Source organism: Melanotaenia boesemani, chromosome 5, assembly GCF_017639745.1.
Source record: "Melanotaenia boesemani isolate fMelBoe1 chromosome 5, fMelBoe1.pri, whole genome shotgun sequence".
NCBI classification, from domain to species: Eukaryota; Metazoa; Chordata; class Actinopteri; order Atheriniformes; family Melanotaeniidae; genus Melanotaenia; species Melanotaenia boesemani.
The window spans coordinates 15334674-15361640 of NC_055686.1; the positions used below are offsets into that span (position 1 = coordinate 15334674).

At 37.3% G+C, this 26967-nt stretch overlaps 1 protein-coding gene across 1 annotated transcript; it reads right to left on the reverse strand.

Annotated features, from left to right (window-relative positions):
- Window positions 1-756: 756 nt before the first annotated feature.
- Window positions 757-24188, reverse strand: si:dkey-183c6.7 (urea transporter 1). Its single transcript, XM_041985031.1, has 8 exons — window positions 23547-24188; window positions 22908-23097; window positions 22232-22360; window positions 20380-20569; window positions 14849-14996; window positions 5120-5254; window positions 3846-3895; window positions 757-2800 (listed from the first exon to the last, which is right to left on the reverse strand). Exons 1-8 carry the CDS (start codon window positions 23686-23688, stop codon window positions 2618-2620), a joined length of 1167 nt encoding a protein of 388 aa, XP_041840965.1. The 5' UTR covers window positions 23689-24188; the 3' UTR covers window positions 757-2617.
- Between the last annotated feature and the right edge of the window lie 2779 nt (window positions 24189-26967).

The following is a 26967-nucleotide window of genomic DNA, read 5'->3' on the forward strand; positions in this document are numbered from 1 at the left end:
GTTAAAGTATATTTTAGCTTTCTCCTAAACAAAATTATACTGTTGCAGTATAAACTATTAATGAAGCATAACTAAACAAAAGAGATATAAAACTGTATTGACAAACTAAAATTTGAGAGAGAGGTGAGCGGTTGAATTCTCCAGGGATCGCTATAAATGCTGTCTGTTGCCTGGCAACAACTAAGTGATGAGGTCACCTGCAGTGGCAGCAGGTAAAGTAGGTAAACTCTCAATAGGCATCTTGCATGCAGGCACACAGCAAACAGTTAAAAGTAAATAAATTAAAAAAACTCAAATATGGCTCCAGCTTTTAGGTTTGCATGGTTACACACCCTACCGTTGGCATGGTTACTCCCTAAAACATGTTATAAAGTGGCAGAAGTACCAGTAATTATTGTGAGATAATTATTTTAGCAGCACTTAAAAAATATTTAAATTTGTGTTTTCACAGAAAATCAGGAGAATCAAAAGAAGATGTAAAAAAGGTGTAAAATGACTACTGAAAGACGCTGATGCCAGTGCACTCTAAAACAAATATAGGTTTCCGTTTCAGGTCGATGCTAAGAAGGTGGAACCTTTATTAATATACAGATGAAATAGTCTGCGTCAAACTGTTTTTTAAACCAACAAATATTCCTTCTTGAAGTTGACCTCAATAACAACAACACAACCTTGTAATTTCCCTCTGGGATATGTAAAATATTTAATTTCATTTCATTCATAAGGCTATGAGGGATCTTGTGCTCTACTCCATTCATATTTTTTATTAATTTTTTTAAAGACTGTTTATATTGATCATTGTTTTTAAGCCAGTTCTGTTGGTCAAATATTGTGCCAACATTAGACTAGACCCAGGTGCGGCATCACTGTTTACACTTGCTTGGTTCATATGAATGTTTACATGCATGAAGAACAACATTGTCTGACCTTTTACAGAGTAGGGGTACATATATATCGATGTGAACACAAGCAAATATATTTGTAGCTGTGTGCCGTTACTTGGTAACATTAATGAAAATTTCCTATTGGACATTTCTCACCCATTATCGTTGTAAAGTTTAGGGTTTAGGGTTATAACAAAACACAAAGGTATGCATGCTTAAACTAATCAAAACAAAAAAGCAAATACACACAATCACTGGACCAGTTCATACTGGGTTCAGTTGGTTATAACAAACTCTTGTCCCTTATTTCATGTTGTCAGAAATTATACACATTGCCAGAGTGTAGTACTGTATACTGATGTTGGAACTTTGTATAAGGTATATGTGTGAGTGAGGGTATATTAAGTATACAAACTACATCAGCTGTGTCATTTGTTCTGAACTCTAACACATGACCATTTAAGCCCTGATACATACAGACACATACATGTGCACTTACACACTCAATAATGGAAAATGAAGCACAACAGCACACACAACTGACACTTCAACTGAAAGTACGTAGGACTATGAATGTTCATTTCTATTTAATGCAGCTTGAAAAGACACAACTACTGTTTGTGCAAGTATTTATATTTATACTTTTAATTTTCTTTTTTTTCAACTATTACAATCATTCAATCACAGACTGAAAGTCACTTTTGTACATTCCTTCTTGTTAATGTCATTTAAATTATGTGAGAGGTGCTTTGTAAAAAAAGAAAAGAAACAATCCCAGATATGGGGATTGCATTGATAAAAACAAAGCACCGATGTAGGAATGCATGATCATGTTAAGAAAAATCTTTTGGAAGAAATGTTATTGTTTGTTGCAGACAGTTGTAACCAAATCTGTAGAGGAAAAACATGTTTAGGCGTATTTGTTGGCTTTACTGTGGTGGAAATTTAAAAATGTGTGTAAACAAATGCAAGTTTTTGTTGGAAAACAGGAAGATGAGTATATGTGAAAACTACACAGGCAACATGAAGCACTGTGAAAAATAAAGAAAATACACTTAACCACAACTTTTACATCTAAGAAAATTTTAAACAACAATCATGAAATCACAATTAATAACAATAATAATAAAAGTTGCCTTCAAAATCCAGGCATAAGCAGCTGACCACCACTTCATAAAAGCATCAGCGGTCTCCTCATCTTGCTGTCTGCCTGCATGTAGATACATGTATAATCTGTGTTTACAACGAGTTCCAGTGGAGTGCAGCTTAGCACGTCTATGCAGGAAAATTATGAAGTAAAAAAAACATACACACTGTAAAATGCAATCAATTTTTATGATAACAGTAAAACTGTCATTTTAAAACTATGATTTCATTGAACTAACTTATTGATTTTCATGCATATTAAAGATGTTTTTTTCCCTTTAAAGTGTCTGTTTCTTTGATGGAAAACATATAGTAAATATGGCTAAATCTGGATACAAAAATATACACACTTGATAGAAATTGATGTAGTTTTAAAAAAATAGTGCCACCTTCTGGACAAAGTAAAGACCTTAAATTGTTTATAAAGTTTTTTTTTTTTTTTTTTTTTTTGGAAGGATGTGATAAAAAGGGAAGAGTTTGTTAGAATATAATATAAAATGAAAATGTATTAAGGCTAGGTCCAGTCCATCCCGCTTGTTTCTAAAAGTACTGATAGTCCTGTGTGTGTGGGTATGTGTGTCCTCACACTACAAATCTGTGCTCGCCCTTTCTTCTGTGTTTCCAGCTTCCCATTGGCTGCGAGAGCGCAGGTTCTGTTCAGGGGCCATCACTTGTCCAATAGGAATCCGGTATGGTGCTAAACTGCCGGTCAACAACAACATAAGTGTGACTGTTAGAGTAGCTGCCCAACTGCATGCTGGGAGACCCACCTGAGCAGGAAGAGAGGATATTAAATAATAAATGAGAGTGCAGTGAGAATAAATCTTAAAGCACGCTGAGCGAGTACATGTTTCTTTTCCCGTGTAGCATAACCGTTTTATGACTCTGCAGTTTTCAGTTTTACCATTTTTTTCAACACAATTGGCTTTTTAACAGGATGCTGTGGCTTTACTGGTGTAATAGTCTGCTGCAAATCACACAAGCTTTACATGCATTACATAATGAACGTTACCCAATATGAGTGAAGTAACTTTCCTGTGAGCTTGTGTGATGCTTATGCAATAGAGAGGTGGGATAGTTAAAATCAGCTGAGGCAGCGTTTCTAAACCCTGCTCCTTGGGGAACCCTCCTAAATCTTTTAGAGGGTTCCATAATTTAACAGACCTGACTCAAATGAATGGCTAATTAGCAGGTTTGCTGGAACTTAGTTAATCGGCATCAGGTGTGCTAAAACAACTAAAACATGCAGGGCAGGGCTGAAAAATCCTGGCACAGAAGTATGTGGAACAAATGACCAGATATGAACCGAATAAATGATTGAAATAGGTCTTGAATTTGAGTTTTGGAATAATAAAGGAAAAATGACTATAACATGGCTTTTATGGCTGCCTAAAACCTGGATTCCTGTGTATTACCTTGTGTTTTCTATCCACTGACACAAAATACTATTTCATGTGAATGATTGTCATTTACTTACATTATAAACCAATAAAATTCTGCCTATACTCAATGCAAATTATTTAAAAGAAGGAACATTGTAATTGTGTGGGAAAATGTGATTCATTTTTAGATAAATGTTTCTTTAGACAACCAATCAGGTTGCGAACAACAACTATGTATTCCCTCTAAAGAGGATGGAGAAAGGATTACACTTTAACTACATGGGACTTAATATTGCAATGCTGTTATTGTACTTACAATCAATAAATATGGAAAGAAATAATGAAAAAGGAAAGAACTTGAATTGTGTATTTGAAAAGCAAAAAATATTTATCTAGTTTAAAAAAAGATAATTACAGAAAAGTGTGTACTTACAGTTCCCATCAAGTTGCCCAGGGCGATGTCAGCATATGCAGAGAGGAAGGCTGCAGGAGGATGAGTAATGATTAGATGGAAAACAGAATATCCTCTACACATTCTCAGCTGTCTGCTGATGTTCTGACTGTACAGATGCAACTGGCTGCTCTTTCTGGAAACCTCAATTAGGCCAATTTACCTAATGTGAACAGATTAGTTAGCTGCCAAACTGGTCAGTGCTGATGTTCATGATGCTCCAGCTGCATCACCATGAGAGCAGAAAATAAACACAAAATGATGTGAAGGAAATGGCTCAGATAAAAAGAGATGAAAAGATATTTAAAGAGTTATTTATTAGGCTGTAACGTAGCAGAAATGGCTGATAAAAAGGATTCATGAAGGAAAGAGGAAATGGGTAAAGGAAGTGCTTCCCTGCACAGTACAATGAGAAGGCTGAATAAGCTCATTTGCATTTACCCAGAGATGTCACACTGTTTATTAAATGGAGCAGTTTTTCACATAACCATGACGTGATTCAGCTGTCTGATTGATTCAGCAGAACAATGATTGGTTGAGAGTAGAAGCGATGAGGTAAGTGACATTTTGATGACTCAAAGGACTCAAACAAACAAGAGGCCCTTCATGCAAGCAGGTGATGCTGTTTATGTAAAATGTCCGGGGTTTGCTCTTTAGGAACCAACATTTGTCTTGATTGTTTGGGCTCAGAACATTTAAGGAATTTAACAGGACTGAGGGTGCAGTCTAACAAAAAAACAAGATGTAATAAAGTCGCAAGTATATTTAGTCTTGAAAAGTCTTGTACTAAAGATTTATAATACAATGAAAGCTCCAAATTGCATGGGGAATAAAAGGAAAGGATGCAGGCTTACCAAAGAGTGTGGATTTGAACATTCATATCAAGCTAGTATTGCCTATTTGACACAAACTGCAATGTTTATTTGTCCTTCAACACAATGAACTGAGAGAAAGGATTAAAACTGAACCATGATAGCATGAAATGCTGTTTATTTTATATTGGCTTTGTGTGGCTGAAGTTAAACGGTTTGGATTTATTTTTCAGGGTATTTAAATTATTATGCTTTTAAAATATGTTTACCTCCTCTACAGCAAATATTATTTTAATAAAAAAGACATTATGCTCATAAGGCACACTGAAAGGTTAGCATCAGTTGCAAAGTCATCTACTTACTATAAATTTAGTTAATATGTTGTTGTGTTCTTTGGGACAATAAAAACAAAACTGTCTACATGTGTTTGTGTAATTGTATCACCGCAAGCAATCGCAAATAGGTGGGTCCTCCAGCTGAAGGTGAAGAAGAGTCCTCCAACAGACATGCAGCCCAGAGCTCCATTAAATCCAGACAGACCGGAGTACAGAGACTCATGACGCACTGCCATGGACAAACCTGGCACATACAAAGTGAAGGGAGGGGGAAAAAAAATTTGGATTACAAAAACCAGTGAGTCACAGCTGCAGACAGATTTGGATGTTTGAAAAAGCGGAAATACACAACCGTGACAACACACAGACCCAGATCAGCAGAACTAAGCTTGTCCATGTGGTGGTGCTAGACACACACTACTCCTAAGGTAGGCCTCAGTGCAATACTTAAATCTGTGTTTAACCAAATATGGAAATTTTTGACTGAAATAGAGAAAAGCTGCCCAATTCGGAGGATGTAACTAAAGCCTTTTCAGCACACTAATCTTAAGATACAATGCTTCCTGTGTAATGAGGAGAGCAGACGAGAGCTTTTGTGGCCAGCTACTACACATAACCTCTTCATTACCTCTAAGATTGTACATACACCCTTGTCTTTTCAACAAGAAAATATTTTTAGATTTCATTACATTTAATAAACAATGTTTACATTTTTTTGAATAACTACTTAAATAAAGGTTTTATTGCACCATTTGAGACTTAATCATCCTATCTCTGTATGGTATTGATAATCAAGGTAGTCGAATACATCTGTACCTCATCTCTGACTCATGTTCATACCAGATAAACACCTCACTAAAACTAAAAGTAGATTGCACAGGGGGCATGCTGACCCAGCTAGATCTGAGCACAGCCAGCAGAGCTGGCATTGTCTCTCATGGTCGTTACCACCAACTGTGCTGTCCCATCACAAGCATGATGGGGGATGATAAAACCACAATGTGGCTGGAGAGAGTAGGGCAACAGAGTTTAGCAGCAGAGTCCAAGAAGCTCATTTACAACATGATATATCTCGACTTTTCCGCTACGTTTTCCCATTTTGTACTCCTGGCTAATCAGCATGTTCTCAGGTATTCAGTCATTAATCAAACAAGAGGACAAATTAAAATTCGGACCTGATGTAAGTTGCAGACTAATTATCATGGCACCATTACATCCTAAGGGGCATGTATGTCAGTTTCAATTTTCATGGAGCTCCATCACAGTGCTGTTAAGAATAAATGTGAATTTTCTTAAAACATTTAAAAAATGTCAGTCAAATGCTGAAGTCATAAAAAAATGTGAAAAATTTAGTATTAGTCTATCCATTTGGTGTCATAGTTCAGCGTTTAATTTGCTAACTTGTTATGGTGAAAACGGCTTCCCTGGTTCATGAAAAATTTAGACCATTTTCACAATTTGCAGGCTCAGTGGTAGAAATTTTTGACTTCCTGCGTAACAATGGCATAATTAATCAATTAATATTGCTGTGCAGATGAACAATGCTTTAAGTCTCCTTAAACTCTTGCTATATTTTACACACATGCATTCTTAGCTGCTATGGATGGGCTTTTGTGTGGTTTTTTGAGATTTTCCATTTGGCAACCCTTTATAAAAAAGCATTTTAAAAAAAAAGTACTTTAAAAATGCCTCACCATGCATGCGGCAAAATTAAAAGGTAAATACATACAGCAGTCTGCACCGCATCCTTCCTGTTTGATAATTGCATGATTTTTCTGAGTGGTTCAGGCTCTTCAGTGGACAAATAAACCTCAGGCAGTAATAGGATGGATTTTCTTCTTACCAGGCAGGCAAAGCTGCAGTTTAGCAGTCTGTTCCTGGAGCAGACTGACCACACCCCTGTGCTGCCTCCTCACGCTGTGTGTTGGCTGGACGACTCTGCCATCCGTTTCCCTTCCACTGAAATCATCTTACTCTGCAGCCTCTTTCTCAGTCTACACAAGATTTTCTTCTTCTCCATGACTGCTTTCTTAACATTTTGCTCTTCATGAGCAATACTTCTAGCCCTTGCCTTTCTTGTTGCCTTCATTGCACTCCCTTTTTCTATTTGTCCTCTGTGCACATAAAAGTGCTCTTAAAGACTAATGACAATGCTGGTGGAAGGCCCCCAAAGGATGTTCAAATCTTTATTTATTTTAATAGAATGAGTCAAGAGTGCTTGAACCATATGAAATGTTTTACAGCAACTAGCTACATTGAATGAAGGAAAGTCAAACCCTCTGGAATGAACACCTGAAAGGAATCATACATATTTTGTTCATTTTGAAAACCAGTGTTGGTGCATTACTCAGCTACTTTTGCACACATAATGAGTTTGCATTTTCACCTAGCTCTGTCCAACAACTCCCTTCATTTTCAGTTGCTTTAAATTCCCTCTTGAAAAATGCTCATACGCTATCAGTTCTTCAAGCACAATATTTCAACTTGCATGTTAAATCCGTTCTACTTAACCCTTTAATGTCCTTAGGCAGGCAGGCAGGTGCACAGACCAGAAGAAATATGGACACATGTAAAATAGGACCTTTAAAAAAAAGTAATTTCAGGAAAAAAAAAAAATTATTACAACTTAAGTGGTTAATTTTGTAAAAGCAAAGCAGGGACCTTTTTCTTTTTTACTTTAATGATCCTGCACTGCTGCAGCCTGATAACAAGTTCACTATGAGCCAAATCACAAGTTATATCAGTGTTTCTTGAACATTGTTGGTCAGTTAACTTTGTGTGGTCATCACATCTGGTAGTAATATGTATTTTATGTAAATTTTATCAAAAAAGTAAACTGTTCAGTTCGACAAATATCACCCACATAGGCAGTTGGTGAAATGATGCTGTATGAATGCTGCATTATCATCAAAAACATGTTAGTGTTTATGTAGAATATCTTATAGCAGATTATATGCTTTATTTACTCCAAATTTAGGGGTGGCCTGGGGAGCCTGTGCTACCCCTTTCGGCCCGCCCTTACTTACCGAGAAAAAACACAAGACTCCATGAAAACATTCTTCTTTGCGTAATGACAAGCAAAAATGATATAAACTACTTTGTTACAAAGCTACAAAGACGTGGAAATGGCTCAGGTAATTGCTGCTCTTAACTTTATATATATATATATAATTATATATAAAAAAATAAATGCTCTGCTGTACAAACAGTAGGGTAAGACATCAAAGAATTACATTTCTCTATAATTTCCTGTACAGTGAGGATATTGTTTTAAATTAGCCAGACTTGTCTACAGCAGGCCTGGTGACCCTGTTGGCTGCTTGACCACAGTGACGCTTTGAGTTAATCATTAACATTTTTAATCTAGTTAATGTTAACCTAAAACAACATTCATAAAATATTCAAAATAAACATAATTTTTTAAATAACTTCTGCTGATTAGTTTTGATTACAAAATGCAGTGGAGGCTGATAGGAATTACATTAACCAAATTTATGTAAATCCATCCTAACGAGTGAGAGCCAAATGCTGCAAGAGTGACTAACATTCATAATAGTTCAGTTTAATCAGTTTAGTCATTTAGGATGAATGCTTAATGCCTCTGACTGTTCCTGGGCTTTTTATACAACTACCAGAGGTCTGACCCAAGACCAAGTCTGAAAATAAGCCCTTACATGAGCTGAAGGAAAATGACAAAAGTGGGTGTTCAACCTTATCATGCCCTCTAGTTTGCAGATGGCAGAACAGAAACAAACATCCACATTTAAACAGCTCATTCTGGTTTCTTCTGGCTGCATGTTTAACCAGAACACGCAGATGTAAGATTCTTACTGGAAACTACCCTTGTGTGCTTTTATGTCATGAATACAAATGTACTTAACTGACTTAAACAAACCTCCAATGACTTTTCATAGTGTCGCAATTGCTCACTTCTTGTGGTTCTGATCCCACCATGCTGAATTTCTTATTTATTTTTCAACAAAATTAATGCAGCAGGAGGTGGAGAGGCTTTGGCCTACATAAAGCCCCTGATCTTCTCCTCTGGAAACCCCTCATGGGAATAGTATGCACAGCTGTGCTTTGAGTGACAGCTCTAAATATGGCCTCACTCTGCTGGTCCCAGTTTCTCACTATGACCCATGACATCATCTCTCTTTTATTCTTCCTTTATTTATTTATTTATTTATTTTAAATAATAAGGCATTATGAGGCACTGAGAATATTTTTCACTGATAGGTAAATACATGAACATGATTGTGCTGGAAATTATAGCAGATAAACACTATACAATCAAGCTATTTCTTCTTTTACAAAGTTACACAAAAACTACCAACCTCAATTTCATGAAATTCGGAAGAGATTTAAGCATGTCTCAGTTTATGGCCAAAAACCATGAAATGTTGTTATGGGCAGGGCAGCATCCTTAGCCATGACTAAGCTGTGTAAACCCAAACTTGTATAATTTTCTCATCCCGACCATATCCTTTGTAATGTCTAAACCTAACACGTCCTTTTCAAATATATGGTTGTGAGAGTAATTGCATGTAAATTGTGAAAATGGTGTTGATTAGAGTAATGTGTTAAAAAGAATGCAATTGGATCAGTTTTGTTTTCTACCCCTAAGTGACATTAATTACCTAAAACCAAATAAGTAGTGACAACATTTCACCAGTAACCTCTTTCTACACAAAACCACATTAACCAGCTAAATGGCATCTATGAAAGTTACTGCTGTGGTGTAAAAGAAAGTGTGTATTTTTTTCTGATCGATGAAACCCTAACCAACTCAGTCCCTCCAGAATTTGACAGCGCCTTTTGTGATTGTCGCAGACAAATTTGTGGTTTTAATTGTGCTTTTATATTTGTGTGTTTTTTTTTTAAAGCATCTGAAAACTGTTTTAATAATTTAACATTATAAATTACAATGTCCCAACATTTTTATTGAAAAACATGCACTGGAAGAATACTGCACCATCCAGCAGAACATTCTTAAAGTCGTAGTTTATTGTTTAAACAGAGCAAGAAATGACAACAGCTTCCAAGTTTGGAGTACAAAAAAGACAAAACTTGTTCTTTTCAGACTCTGTAACAAATAAAGTAATTATAAAAGAAAATTTCAAATTTATATCTAAACTTAAAACCGAATAGTGGCATCAAACTTAAAGGTCCCATATTATACACTTTATTCCCAATCTGAGACCATTCATTAATATCTAAATGAAATATTTCCGCCATGGTATGGACAAATCGACCCTCAGTTTGAGTGCAGCGGCTTCTCTTCACCTCCCTCTTTTTAGCAGCTTCAGAAATGTGCCGTTTATGGTGGGCGGAACCCTGGTGGAGCAGCTCAGCTGTTGGCTCCGCCCATCGCATCGCCCGTCATGAGGTGATTGACAGGTTAGGCCTTAGCGGTTACTACACGCTGATTACAGCGTAGTGAAGGATAAACAAACGCCGGAACACCGGAACCCATTCAGACTAATAAGGCCGAAACGATAAAATAACTGCCAGCTCTTACCTCTCCAGCTGTGTCACGGACAGTTGGTATTGAACCTGGCTTCAGCTTCAAACGGTTGGCGAAGCCTGCTTTCCATGCACCCATGTTGTGGAAACAGTCCTCTTTGAAATGCTGGCCACAGACATGCAAAACCTTTGGAAGTTTTCCGGGTACATTTCCTCCAAAAATAAAATTAATCCACTCAGTCCTCGTGGGTTCAGTGGATGGAAGTAAAAAAACGTTTTCGTGTTCATTTATGCAGCCACAAACAGAACAGTGCTTCTGTCGCTTAGCCATGTCCGCTAACGAGGGTTGCCGAAGAGGGAAAAACACTGGGCGCTAGGTGATTTTTAGAGGGCTGGCTTTGAGAGCTGGTAGACGGGTCCATCGCTCTGTGGGGAGTGGTTATTGTCCCTTATGACGTCATAACGTACACGCTTTCAAACAAGCTCATTTCAGCGCTTACTTCCCTAGAGGTGGAGCAGGGGGGAGAGAGAGCGCCTGAAAGAGTTTCACACTTACGGGTCTCCTACACATGCGGGGGGACCAGTATGACTGTTCCAAAACCATTAAAAAGTGAATTTTGCATAATATGGGACCTTTAAGGACCCTCATCCACAGAAAGGCACATTTTACAATAAACAGTTTTACTTTAATTAGATTACCCTTTTCCCTTCCTTTTCTTTTCTCTGGTCTGTCCCATGGCTTTCATGCCATGTTTATGCATCTCAGTTAAACATTTTAATAATTACCCACTTCAATTCTTAATCACAAACACATAGTCGTGGACACAGACAAGTTTTCTTTTCTGTTATTGGTCCAGCGTGACATCGAACTGTGTATGAACTCAAACTCACCTTGATCCTTTCAGCACTTGCAACAAATCTGATTCTGTCAAAGTGATTTGTTTCGTTGGTTCGCACATTTCTGAGACTCTTCGTTGGTGTTTTGGAGTGGAAAATGTTTTGACAACTTTCGTTTGAGTTCAACCACAATACTGCAAGAAAATAATTTACTGCCACACCATGTAGAGCACGGGGAAACTAGAGAGTGGTCCTTGTTGGTGATTTTTGTTGGCAAATGTAACATATTTCACTCTAACACAAGTTAGTTGAAACAGGAAGTGAACGTAACAACATCATGGACCACGTAATGAAAAGGAGAGTTGCAACTGGTCAAAGTTGCTTTAAAGTTGCGGTGATTTGATAAAATTGCAAGACGTGCAGAATTTACATGGATTGGCTGAATTTGCCATATTGCAATTGCAACTATTATTGCAAATTTGGCCAATAGACGTGCAGGATTTATGAGGATTGGCTGAGTTCGCGTTAATAGTTGCAAACGCAACATCGCAAATTCCTGCCAATTCGTTTTAATTTCTATCATGTTGGTAACTGAACTTCAGTCAGGAGCATAAAAAATGTTGTCAAATGATGGACCTGAACATGTGACATGACCATGCAAATAACTGAAAGCACTGAACACAATTGCACAATCCTTTCCCCATTCTTCATACTTTATTAGGAATTTGAGGCTTCTTGAAGGAAACACTTGGGACTGACGTTTGCTTTGATGTGAAAATGCTCATATGAGTCAGTTTCCTTCTGCTACTTGTAGGTATTCTTACAGGATCTCTGTTATGGGTTGTTTTAATGGGTAAAAGCATGTGACCTATATGGTTGTTTTGATTGAAGGATTTGTATTTATTGCATAATTCGTTTTAGATTTTAACTGACTAAATGGAAACTCAAAGAAAATTTGGAGAAAGAAAATAACTACAAAGTGTGAAAGAAAGAAGAAAGAAACAGACAACACCGATTGCAGCATTTTGCTCTCTCTCTCTTTAGCAGGCTGTTTCCTCTTTGTTCTTATTCCTACGCAGTTTCATTAGAGTCACATCTCATTAATTTAACACAATGTTGTTCCTTTAGCAGCATTGTGTGTGCCTGTGTGTGTACCTGACACTGTTTGCAGCACTGTGTCCATGGGTTTGTCTACAAGCTCTCTCCCACTCTTGTGTTTTTTTTACAGTGTGACTCATAGCCCCCTAAAAGTATTTTAGGACATTGTGTTGAAGATGTAAAAGATGGAAGCAAGGCCAGACTTGCTCATTTGTCATTCTTTCTTTTCTGGATTGGAGTCACAGTGGAGCAGATGTAAAAGGCTGTGCATTCAAATATGGAAAACTGATATAATTTCCCAGGCTACTTGCTTTGTGTTTCTGCTTCTGCTGTAACAGCAGTTTTAAATTTATGTCTAGTGTTGACATTATGTTGCCAGAGTACTTCATAACCCTTAGGTGACTTTAACCTCATTTAAACATACTGCAATTTATCATTTGTCATCCAGGGAGCTAATTCTGCAATCTATCTGAGCTCCTGAACTGATGGTCTAATGAATGGAAGAAATATTCTGTCAAGTGATACAAAAGTTTATCATACTGCACTATGCTGCAAGCACTGATAGGATGATTAAAGTAAAGATGGCTGCAGAACAAAGTTATCAAGTGGTAATATGTTTCTTTTAAAATGAAATTGCACTGAGCTGTTGCTTTAATACTTTTACATTATGTGTGGAAAATAATCTCTTTTCAGTCAAACTATATGAGGTGCAATTGTGTTTAGATGTTCTGCTGTACTAATGTAGGTGCTTTGTTAAACAGTCCAGAAGCATGAAATTAAAACAGGAGTGTGGTTGCAAAGCAGCATCCTGAGGCTTAGAAAACACACTTCACAACTTTTTCTTCCAGGATGCTGCAACTAACTTTTATTGGCCAAAACCAATGTAGCAAAGTTTAACAGCCTCCATGTATGAAAAGTGAAGTCAGTGTTGTTGTTCATTAAACCTGCATTCTTTGTAATAGTCAACAGAGGCCAAGACTTGCAAAAAGAAGTATAAATAACTAGGGATGTGTGTGTACACATACATACACACATACATATATATATATATACATACATACATACATACATACAGTATCTCACAGAAGTGAGTACACCCTTCACATTTTGCTAATATTTCATTATATCTTTTCATGGGACAACACTATAGAAATTAAACTTTGACATACAGAATATCAAAGTTTAGCTTTTGTAGTTTGGTGCAGTGTAAAGTTTCATTTCTATAAGTGTTTTCACATGAAAAGATAAAATGAAATATTTGCAAAAATGCGAGGTGTACTCACTTCTGAGATACTGTACATACATATGGGTTGGGACTTTAATGTGTTAATTACGATTAAATATTTAGAAAAAAAAACGCATAAAAGAAAAAAGCGCATTTAATCGTAGTTTGCATTTCAAACAACACGGAACCTTTGTTCGTGCACCACTCCCAGTACACAGATTACAGCCTCAAACACACCAGAGTGTGTTGCCAATTTAACTACTTAGGCGCTATAATTAGCTAGTTCAAGACTCATCTAGTGACACTAAAGAACCAACTAGCGACAAACCTAGAGACTTTTTCTGGTGTTGTTGGAGACTTTTGAAAACTGACATGAAAGCATGTTGACTTCTTCTCAATGAGCGGTGGTTCTGGCTCAGGCCTCTCCCCCATCTAAAAGCACTCACAGCTGCAGTCAGAGCAGGACATGTTCACTTCGCTCCATAACTGAAAATGAAATGTGTAAAGCGTACACTGGCTATTCCCACTCTGTTTAATGTCAGATATTCATGCCTATTAATGAAGACTGCGAACAAAAACATTCAGTAAGTTAAAAGTACTGTAATGTGTTGTAGACTTTTAATTAACTAACATACTGACATACTTAAAATGTCACTTTTACTTTAGGTCTGTTCTATTTGGATGAGGGATATTTTCTATTTCTTTTAATACTGTTTTGAAATGAAATGCAGTTAAATGCATTTTCCAGACATTACTAGAGCTAAATCTCCTGCAAAAAAGTCATTGTTTAGAGCTTGTGTTAATCCTAAAAATGAACGCTTCCCACCTTCCCAAAGTGCAATTAAAACAATATTTTTGCTTCTTCTGTTCTTCCTTGAAGGCACAAGTGTTCAAGGAGGCATAGCAATTTAATATAAATGCTCTCTCGGACTTATCAAAGCCATGTGGGATTTAGTTACACAACAATTACACAAACTCATTAGTGGTTCCCATTGTCTGTTATGTGTGACCTTTACCTAAGACTGCATATAATAAAGACACGAAATAAGAAAGCGATTTATACAACGCCAAACTTTGCCTGAGTTAAGGCACCTGTGTTAAATTTTTGTCATACAAATTTTGCATTACTCCCTGTAATTTAACAACATCCTATAATACATGCAAGCGAAACGATAAATGCAATCCTTCCACTCCAGGGCACAGTATGAGACTAACCTGCTAATGTACCGACTGCTGATCCCAGTAGAGCGTGGACAGCCAGTAGTGGGGAGTAAAGACAAACAGCTCCAAGGATGAGAAGCGAAGGCCCAAGGACTTCACAAGCAAAGATCTGACCAACACCAAGAGGGATGCCACGCATCACCTGGGAAAAAGAAAGGAATTTGGGAAGGTTTTTGGAAAATGTTTATTCATTGAAGTATGTTAACATTAATTATTAAACATGTTAATATACAAATATTAAATTAGAAGAAAAAGAGGACTCACAAAAACATATTGCAAAGGCAAAATGTGTTTAATATAAGCAGTGGTACCAGCTATCTAACAAAACAACAACAAAAAAAATCTTTCTTAAGTACACACAGAAATGTTGCATTCCCGAAAGTCAAAAGTGAAATGTTTCCATAGCAACGTGATGGGTGCACCTGCCTGTTTCTGATATTTACAAGTTATAAAGGGTCTTTAATTACACCGCTGCCTCGCAGCTCCTTCTGAATGTGCCTCTGAGTGTGTAAAGGATTAAACACGCTGTCATGGTAGTGCAGCGTTCCTCAGCAGAGTGACTGAAGCTAAAGACATTAAATATAAATAGGACAGACGTCATCCCATCTCTGGAGAGAAGCAGAGGAGAGATGAGGTGAGGAGAGATGGGAGGAGGAAACAGAGATAGCTGGATTAAAATGAAAGCAACTGGAAAGAAAATTAGGTGAAAAGAAAAGTAAAGAGGGATGAACTGGAAGAGAGAGATGAATGTGAATATTTTAAAGAGAAATCCTTTTTGTTTGTTTGCTTTTGTAAAAGATTTTTTTTTCCCTCTTCTCATTTAAAACGGTCCCAGACAAAACATTAAGACCTCATATGTTACACAAAACTCTTCTTCTCCTCTTAAAGTTTACTCAAAAAAATGGAAAACACAGTCAGTATGATCAAACTCCCGCTGATAGGTGGTAGACAGACAAAACAGCAGATGCTCCCACTGGGTCTGTTAAAAGGTGGTCCAGATGGATGCATATTTTATTACCAAGGCTTGTTTTTTTTTTTTTTTTTTTGCTATTACTGTCTCTTAAAAAGAGAAGAAACTGAACAGCCTTACATTAAGTATAAATCCACTATCAATTACTATTCTAAGTCTTTGTGGATTAAATACACATTTTGATGATTTGATAACAAAATAACAATGACAAAAGTTAAAATATACAAACTTTAAAATAATAATAATAATAATACATACAAGGTCTCTCAAACTCAAGGAATTCCTTTAAAATATTTGCTTCAAAAGGCAAATATTTCCATGTTTATGCTGTTTATGCTAGCATTTAAGCATAAATCCTCCTTAAACACTGTCATAAAATGTTTTAATCTATAGCACTTCACTAGGAAAATCAGGATTATGCAAACAAACTGAAAAAGGGAGCTGTGGTAAAAATAATGCATTTTCCAGGACATTTGCAGGAGGAGGGGAAGGATGGTAAATGTGGATGACGAAGTGGTATTTTAATGCTGGATTGTGATAATTGTTAGTTGTTAACTATATGAAAAAATAGACAAATATAGTTGAAAAAGGTAGAAAATACTAATATAGATATTGAGTTGTTTCCCCAGGTATGTGATTATTTTGAATCCCTTAACTAAGCAAACACCACCTTTATCGCACAGACAAAATGGCCTCTTTACGTCTTAAAAACCTAAGGGGAGGAATTGTGAGGGGGTTAGCTAAAGATGAAATTAACAAAAGAAAGAAGAATTCTATAAATATCTGAATAGTGTTGTTATTTTGGCATTTTTGGGGCAACAATAATAACACAGTAAAAGTCTGATATAGTGACTGCCCTAATAACAGATAAGAGGAAGAGAGACCGATGTAAAACAAGGTGCAAAGATGAGAAAAAAGATCCAAATGTCTCAGATCCTATGCTTAAAAGACCAAAAGGAACCTTAAGTACTGAAAGGGGCCGCATTTATAAAGAAAGAGTCAGACTAATTCTCGGAAACAGAAATGAAATGGAGTGAGCTGAATGTTAAACAGGGAAAGACAGAGACTGATATTTATATGAAGACAGAAACCAAAATCTAAGAAGTTGGAGTTAAAACTTGTGGAAAGTAATTTACTGCAGGGAACACTCTGTGCCACAGGGTGTGATGCTTGTTAATAAGACCGTGTGTAAATCAAGGCCTGATATTCAGGACACCTATAGAGATGAGAGGGTTTAGTCAGTGTGTCTAATACAACGTCACAGGGAGTTTGTAGATAATCCTGTAGAGAAATACACTCAAGGCAGTAAGACACAAATTTACCATTTCAGTCTAGTTCATACCATGACTTAACTTAAATATCGCTGCCTTGCATTATAATCTGAATTAGGAAATAATGAAGCAACGATTTTCTTTGGCAGAAACAACAGCTGCATAATGGTATTTTTAAATGTTTATTTCTGTTTCCCCTTTTTGAAAAATCTGATGATTTTCATTAAGAATTTTCTTCTTTTCTTGCTTTTTCTCTAGCACACATGTATCACGCTGTCATTTAGTTCTGGTTTAAACTCCTAAAAATAGACTGAAAACAGGGATTAAATACTCAGTTATAAAAGAGTAAAAATTCAATTAATTCTCTGTGGAAATTAATGGATTATATCAGACTGAGAGGAAAAAGCTGATTGAGAAAAAGACATAAATGCCCATATGTTAGCAGCTTTTTACTAGCAAAATAATATGTGTAAAATGTTTAACTGCAGGAGCAAATAAAATGTAAAATAACCATATTATATACATACACACACACATACATTTATGCTTCTTTTTGCAAGTCTCACCCTCTGTTGACCATTAGAAAGAATGCAGGTTTAATTAACTACAAAGCTGACTTCACTTTTCAGACATGGAGGCTGTTCAACTTTGCTAGATCGGTTTTAGACTGTCAAAGCACAGTAAGTTTACGAATTCATACCCTACATTTAACGTAGAAGAAATATGTAAATTACAAAAGAGGGGCTGGTCAGTACAGTTGCTGTTCAAGGCAAAAACAATTGGAAGTCATATTTCCCTTTCTTACAAGGCCAACTGCAGAATTGGCATATAGATCAGTCAGCTTGTCATGAGTACCCTCTACCACATAGCGGCACATTACATATCAATTATTGCACCCACTCTCAAGACAAACATTGGCACATCTTTAAATAATTTTATTGTATTAGACATCATTAGACAATGCATTGTAGTGCTCTGTTATGCCACAAATATCTACTTCATGTATTTGAGGTTTTGTTGTCCATATAATTAGCATAATAACCAAATTTCATGCTTGAGGAAGATAAATAATCCCTTATTGGGATCTCATAAACTGTTCCATCAAGAATTGATGTCTCAGTAGAAGCAGTTCATTGTAAGTTTACTATAGATACACACACTAAAGGAAACATTTTTTATATTCTTTGCAAGGTACACTGAGCACCAGGACTGTTCTAGTCATCTGGACACAAGTTCAGGATCTTTCTATCCACAGAAATTATCTTACACACTAAGCTGCACCGGGTGAAATATTCACCAAGAACTCATAATTTAAACGGTTTGTGCTGAATACAATTTTCAAACAAGAGCTCCACCAATGGCTGTTGCTTAGTAACTGGTGAGTCAGACCAGCGTGATCCGCATATTGAATTCTTATCAGTGACATGTTGGCTTCAGGAGGTTGATAGTCAACCTGCAGCCACACCTAGGATAATTCTGTCCTCAAGTCAGATTTAGTTGTTTTTAATTGCCTCAAATATTTCCATTTGACACTGCTAATGAGCAGCCTCGGATTAAAAAGTAACATATCAATATATATATATATATATATATATATATTATATATATATATATATATATGGCAAGACAGAGGTAAGTTATGTGGACTGACAAATAACTGCTTTATGAAATTTCAATTTATATGACCTTTCCAACATATTTCATCATAAATCACTCCACTGGCTTTTCTAGGATGAGAATATGAGGTTTCTCAGATGAAGCCGGCCTGGATTCTCAGTCCCATTAAACTGTCTACAGATGGTGCTGCATTTCAAAAAAGCGAGCAGAGGTGGTGTGGTGGGCCTTGATCTGTGTGTGAAGGCCTCCATAAACATTAATAGCAAAGTAATAAAATTTTCCCAAAATATTCTTCCAGTATGTGGTCCCATCACATATGTGGGAAATTATTGTAGATGCATCAGTTCAGTCAGACAGCTCACCACTTCATTAAAAGGATCATTCATTTCCGGGAAGTTTGTTTTGATCTCACATAATGGGTCTAATAAAATAGCAACTGAGTTGGCAAAAAGAACATAAAAGTATGGGTGGGCTGGTTGTTGTATGGTATTATTAATCAGTGGGTCTGAGACAGTCAATTATAATGCTTCAGATTTAGTGCATGCCTCCACTCAGGCACTTGCAGAAATTAAGTTAAAAAACTTTTCTCTCACAGATGATACTCAGACAGCTCTGGGGTTTGAAATTCTGCGGCAGACTCGACAAGAATACAACACAACATACTGAGGCAAGATCAAAAGGGAACATGACGCCATTCCATCTTCATTTCCATCTTATTTTCATGGTCAGGCTCTCTGTCCCTGCAAGATATTCTCTGTTTGACTTAAAGGTCAAACAGCATCCAGCCCCAACCTTTTCAGCTGACAGAAGCTTACATATCCAACCTCTCCTAGAAATGTCTGGTGATTTTTAAAGACAATTCATGATTTCCACATCCATTCAGTACAAGGCCTGTAAGAGAAATTTCATTATTTTCACCAGTACACAAGGATCTACTCACTGCCACTGTGGCTGACTTTGTAAAACCCAAATATTAGTAGCCGTGGAAACTGAGCTTGCTGTCTACATACACCTAGATCAATCCTCATTCATAAAAAATAACATAACAGCCAATTACAACAAGGAGTAGATGCATGTTTTAAGCCGAGATTTTGCAGTAGAGGCACAGTTATCTACACATCTACTGTGTTTAATATAGACTTTACCACAACTGACCCAGATACATATGACCACGTATGCATTTAATACTTTAGGTCTAGGAATTATTAACTACTGTTGTCAGATTTAACAAGCATTTCAAGGTAAGATGGGGCTGAGTGTGGAGTTACACATGACTTTCAAGGAAAAAAAAGCCAAGTTTATGCTCTAGTGGCCAAATATCTTCTGAACATCCATTTTTGTTTTTAGCCAAGGTTTACTTCAGCCTGCAAATGTTGGTTAGGTTTAAAACAATGCTGTTGAACATTGTCAAAATATAGTTTATATTTTGCACTACACTGTATGCAAGTATAGCGCCTGGCTCACTGAGTTACTCGACTTTAGAGTCTTTGGGATATTAGATTATATTTCTGCCAGGAAAGCAAATATCAGACTGCTGAGGTTTTACTGGTATCCAGACACCAGCTATACAAAATCAATCAATAAATAAAATGTTATTTTAAGCTGACTAAACACATACAAAGACATTCTGGCCCTGTTATATTGCTTCATGTTGGCAAACTTCTTACCTCCACTGCAATGAGATCTGTGATATTTGATTCCAGTGTTCCTGGTGGTGTAGCTGGGTGATGTGGAAAGTAGGGGTTGTTTGGGCCGGTACAGAGGAGGTAGAGGATGATAATGATGTTGAAGGGAAATACTGCAGCAGGTAAGTCCCAGCGGTCTAATAATGTGGAGATACCACTGAACAAGAACACACTAGAGAAAAGAAAATGAAGAAAAGTAGATGTTAATCATTTTTATTAAATCGATCACCTTATTAGGTCCACTTTGCTGCTACCAGGCTGAACCCTGTTTGGCCTTCAGGGCTGCTTTCATTCTTGGTGGCATAGATTCAACAAGGTGCTGGAAACCTTCTGCAGATGGTGGTCTATACTAATATGACAGCATCACACAGTTGCTGGCTGGGTATTTGGGTTTTCTTTTTTTTCCCTCTTGGATTTTCTCCTGTTCCTGGTTTCCATAGAAGTGACTCCTGGAGTAGCTGATTATTGATGCAACTCACATGTGACTGACTGATTGCCTCTTGCTCTTAGAACTGGGTCTGTTCTTGTGTGACTGGAGTTGACAGCCTAGATCCTGGATGAGAAGCGGTTCTTACTTTCACTTGAAGTCAATAATCACTCACCTGTTTTCAAGCCACTTTGCTCTGCCAACTTCTCATGAGGGTAACTAACTCACACATACAATAGAAACCCAGCCTGGCTATCTCAGCCCCTCAGTTTCTTTGACCTACCTACACATTAGTCCAGCATCAACAAAATAAGTCTTTTGAGTCAGTGTTTTCAGGGTCCTGACAACAAGAAATAACATTTTGCTGCAGACTTGTCAGCTGTACATCCATGATGAGAATCTCCCGTTCCACTACATCCTAAAGCTGCTCTATTGGATTGAGATCTGGTGATTGTGGAGACCACTGGAGTACAGTCAACTCATTGTCATGTTCAAGAAATGATTTAAGCTTTGTGACATGGTTATCCTGCTGGAAGTAGCCATCACAAGATGGTGCATCGTGGTTATAAACTAGCAGAGACTGTGTTCAGAGATGCTGTTCTGCAGACCTCGATTATAACTGGTGCTTATGTTGCTTTTCTATCATCTCCAACCAGTCTACACAAGGCATGGCAAGTTTATGTGTATCACACATTTCATGAACAGGACAATTCAAAGTGCTTTACATAAAAGATTAAAAGCATTACAGTGGGGTGTAGGAAACAACAAGAGCATTAAAAAAAAAAAACAACTTTAAAAGGAGTTAAAAAAAAAAATTCCTCTGACAACTGCAGGACATTTTTGTCCAGACAAAACTGGACATCTTGTCTTTTTTGGAACATTCTCTGTGAATCCTAGCAATGGTTATATGTGAAAAATCCACTAGATCAGCAGTTTCTGAAATACTCAAACCAGCTTGTCTGGAAGCAAAAACATGGCATGTTCAAAATCACTTAAATGTGATTGGCTGATAATTAACAAGCAACTGAACAGGTGTCTCTAATAACATGAGTGTATGTAACTTACATATAATAATGTTCACTTATGGAATATTTTCATACGTTGAATTATCTTGCTGTCATTTTAGAAAAAATATGTTTATACCATTGACTAATTATCTCAAACATAGAAAGAACCCATTTGCAGTGGTGTACACTCTGGTTTAGGCGGGATGACAAGAAGACACTTCTATGAACCCATTAAAACCTTAAAACACATTTTAATTAGCTTTGTCTTATTGTCTGAGTTTTGCATGAAGGAAACATTTTGTGCTGCTGATTAGTTATTTTTGAAATATGGTGCATTTTAGTTACTTAGTATTGAAGAATTGACAGACACCTGCCTGAGCTGTATGTGTGTGTTTCTTACCATGTAGCTGAACCGAGACAGACGGGCAGCAGCAGCAACCAGTACCAGTCTCCAGCTGAGCTGAACACTCCCATCAACAGAGACACCAACATGCCATTAAATCCATGAAGGCCTCCTGCCACATCACATCTGCACACACACACACACACACACACACACACACCAGAGCTGTTTCTGTTTAAAATTCAGACAGGCTTCATGATCTACCTGTATTACAAGGGTAAAAATAAGATAAATCATAAAACTGCTTTTTTTCTCATGATCAAAACATCCCATTAGTCTAATGAATCTTCATGTAAATTGGTTTTTAATGAGCAGAAACTCCAGGGTGAGGCTAAATATATTGAACATTCTTGCATGAGTCAAACTTAAAAACATCATAAGCCCCATTTTAGTAGAAACCCTACTACACGGGTTGCATATTAGCATATTTCATGGTGTGTGGGGTAAATTTTAAACAAGCTCTAAAGTAGGAATTTCTGATAAATGGCTTTTTTTTGAGACATTTGGTTAGGAAGCTGAATTTTTTATGAATTTTAAGTACTGATCTAAATCAACTTCAGTTATGAGGTAGATGAAAGACTGGGGTCACAGCTTGAACTAAGATTACGTGGTTAAAAAATAAATGAGCTAGTAAATGTAATAATTGCAAACTGCTGAGAATTGTGGCATCCACCTGTCTTGTCCAATAACGACAGCTGTTAGTGTAGAGACCAGTACACCCAGGGTTCCCAGCAGGCCCTGCCATGGGGAAGCCCAGTACAGGGCAGCCAGGATGAGAGCACCACTCAGCGGGTTGTTAGCTAGAATCACCCTGGTCACCCCTCTTAGCCCCCACACAGCCAGCTGCAGCACAAACGACTTGTCTGGGGACAAAGGAGGAAAACATAGAAAGCCACAGCCAGATGTTCACAGATGGAAAAATGAAACAAACTGTGGTGAAATTTCTCAGTTGTATTTGTGGTTTTGTAAAAGAGCTCTGATGAGATCTTTGTGTTGGAGGAAGAATGCAGCAGCGTTTGCTGTGGGAGTTGTGTGATGAATACATCTGCATATTTTAATGGCAAGGTAAGCATTTCTCAGTCTTGAGTCATTTATTTATAATAATGGCAATTCCACACTTTCCAAGTTTTTGGGAACTTTTTCTGCTGCCAAAATTGTATTATTAATTACTTTAAGAGAAGACTTGTTAAATTCAACGAGTTTCAAAAGCAAGTTTCTGTGCTGAATGTCACAATATTTAGCATTTTATGCTTCAAAGTTTCCAAGTTAGCTGTAAGAAATATTCATGTTACAGCAGCGAGTATTTTCCTACCTTGGATGTACTTATCCAAATGCTCCATGTCTCCAGTGCACAACAATAGACTCTTTAGACCACGCCGACTCAAGCTGGCATGACTCCTGCTGGCATGACTCCTACTGGCCTCCTCCACTTCCATTTTGGTTTCCATCCACATGTCTGCAGCTGCAGAGTCTCACCAAGATTATTGGGACAATGATGTTGTATTCATCCTGGAAAATCTTCAGCTAACTCTGTGCTGATTCTTTTTGTTCCTTTAAAAATTCTTAGTTTGTTCTTCTGGTCCTTTTTTCCTCCTTTTCTTCAGGTTCATCCCTTCTCCTCTCCCTCCTCCCTCGCTGGTGAGATTTAAGGGGGTGACTTATAAACTGCTGGGTAATGTATTCACTCAGACTTCCGTGCCAGAGAAGAACAAAGGTCAACCCATCAGCTGTGGTTAAGATCAGTCCTACTCTCCCTCAGGCTCAGTTTTCACATTGCACAATCACCTCGTTCCATATGCTCTCTCGTTCCTCTCATCTTATTTGCCACTGTAACTCGTCACCTACTGTTTGTCAATTTAAGCTACTCATCTACTTTTTATGGCACCATGTGGATCAATGTTTGTTTTTCCTGGATTTGTAAAACAATTACTGGACGTTGTTTTCTCTCATGTTCCAAATGGAAAAATCTATACCTCAGAGGACTATGACCTGTACTACGAAGCTGGATTTTCTCTTATCGAGGTAACTTCCGGGTTAACCTGAGGTTTTCCTACCACAAAGCTGGCTCACTTACCGGGGTAAATCACCATGGTAACTTACACTGAACGGCTAATCTGCTCTGTTATGTTTTGGATATGAGACGAGTATAAAAGCACCACCTCCTGACCAATCAGTTCGCTTGGACAATGGCCTGCTCATTCCTAGAACTTCCTGCCCACTTCAGTACACAGATTGTGAGAGGAATGCTTAAGAGAGAAAGTTTGTAGGAACAGATGCATCCTTTTTAGGTTAGACAATGTGATGCTGAGAGGAAACCGCCAAAACTACATTTCTCACTCGACAAGCATCAGTTAGCTTTGTTAAAGTTCATCACACATGAACAAGGATGGTCTGTTTCACAGGGCAGCTGGGAATAAGTTCCTCTTTCTGAAAAGAATGTGTCAGCACAGCAATGCACGGCACCATCTTTAGACATATCAGAACAAACACGTCATACCAAATGCCATGACGGTGAGGGCTTGATGATTGGAGCTTGCTGCCGCTACAGTACCAGGGCTCCCTGAAGTCGTTAAGCCACCCATGATCTCCTATGCAAAAGTAATCGAGAGTCGAATGTGAGACCATCAGAGCCATTCAAATGAGGCCACCGCAGCTAAAACTAGGCTGAAATTGGACCATGCAACAGGATCATGCAAACCTACAAGACAATATCTGAAAAGGAAACAAATCAAAGTTTGGCAATGTAAAAGTCCAGACCACAACCTGACCACAATGCTGAGGTGTGACCTCAAGGGAACTCTACGGAACTGTTTGAAAGCCTCAAATTAAGCAATGTTGTAATAAATGAAATGAAATGTAATGAAAAGTGAGCCAAAATTCCTCAGCAACACTGTGAAAGACTAATAACATCATAAAGTCACATATAAATCAGAGTGTTGTTGCTGCCAAAGGGGGATCTACGGGCTAGCATATTATGGGAGGTACTTTGTTTTTTTTGTGTGTGTGTTTTTGAATTACGCAGATCAGATGGTTTTCATTATGTCTTGGTACATAAAATATCAGGATTTAAAAACTGTGTGCTTTCATTTTCACATGACTGAACACATTAATCTACATTTGTTCGTCACATTTAACCAGTTTGATACCAGCACATAACTAATTTTCCAATGTGAATAGAGGAACAAAAATGCTTTGATCAAGAGTGTTTGCATAAGAAGTAAAGTATGTTTGCAGCTACAGCTATATGCTCTTTAGAAAACAAATAACGGAGCAAGTGGAGACAATAAAAGTATACTATAGTAAAATAATCTTCTGACTATTTGAGTCAGAGTAGCAGGGATTAAAGGACTTTGTTTTTGCAGGTGGGACTGCTGTGCCATTCAGGAAGCCATGACAGTTAATCTCCCTCTCTCTCTCTTTTCTGTCTCCCCCACTACATCCATCTTTGACTTGCTTCAATAAATACATCCACCTCCCCCTGCCTGTCTCTGCTTCTCAGCTCACTGCATCAATCACAGACTATAGAGAAAAGAAATAGAGCTACAGATGGATTCATGCACACCAGGATGGGCTTCAGCAAGATGAAGGATGCAGGTAAACAGTGGAAGATCACATTTTCAGCTGCAAATATATTTGTTTTTTATTTGACTAAAAGAAATCCCTTCTTACATCTATACCACAATGGAGAAACCATGTGTGAGTGCTCTCACTTTAATAACTATTTAAGGCTGCAGTGATTGCATAAACTTAACACACTCCGAGGGTGGAGTCACAGTGAAGCAAACAATGCATGTTTGTCTTCACTAATGTGTTACTGGTGTCTTATTATATCTGAAGTCTCACTTTAATGATTTTGGAAGTAAAAAAACACCTTTTTACTAAAGGATTTCTTTTCTTTTCACTGCACAGAAATCTCTTTCTGCATAATGTGTGTGAGACTGCTGACTGATCAAAAATTAAATCGCATACCATTATTCTTGTATTAATATATGCACTGCGCTGCAAGTTGAACAGAAATTACCACTATTTTAAGCAACTATAGAAGGTGTTTTAAAAATGGTAGATTTGGGGCTCAGCTACCACCCAATTACACTACAGTAGGTAAAGCAAGTGGAGCTGCAGATAAAGATTTTGTGTCCACTGCTATCAGTTTTTTCCATTTGCATTATTGCCAAAGTGGCACAATTAAATTTACTTGATTATATTCAGAGGATGGACTACAAAGTATGTCTACCAGTAGGATTTTACCAGGCAGTTAGTCCCACGATTCAACTTTAGACAAAGGCACACATCTTAAATCCATACAAACATTTCACTTCTATATCTAATCTATACACCTAATACACCTAAAATTTAGAGAAACAGCTTTTCAAGAATTTAGAAGAAAATCCTGTAGAAATAAAGCCTTCTATCACAGCACAAGATTGACAATGACAGGCTGCTACTCTCATTAAAATCAGAATAAGTTATATATAACAGATAGAAGTTTACACCTGTCCAATATGATTGAAATGCCAAATGATCCCAAGCGTGTCACCTCTCATTAATTACATTTTTCCTGAGCTGACTTAAAGCAATGCACAAGAAGGTAAATCTTCACTACTTCCCAAAGGTGGAAAGTACAGGATAATTACTGACCTACAACAAAAGAAGTCACAGCAGTAATTAGGATATATATAAAGATCATAATAGCGCTGCCTAGAGTTAGAGTTGCCATGCTTTTAAAATAACAC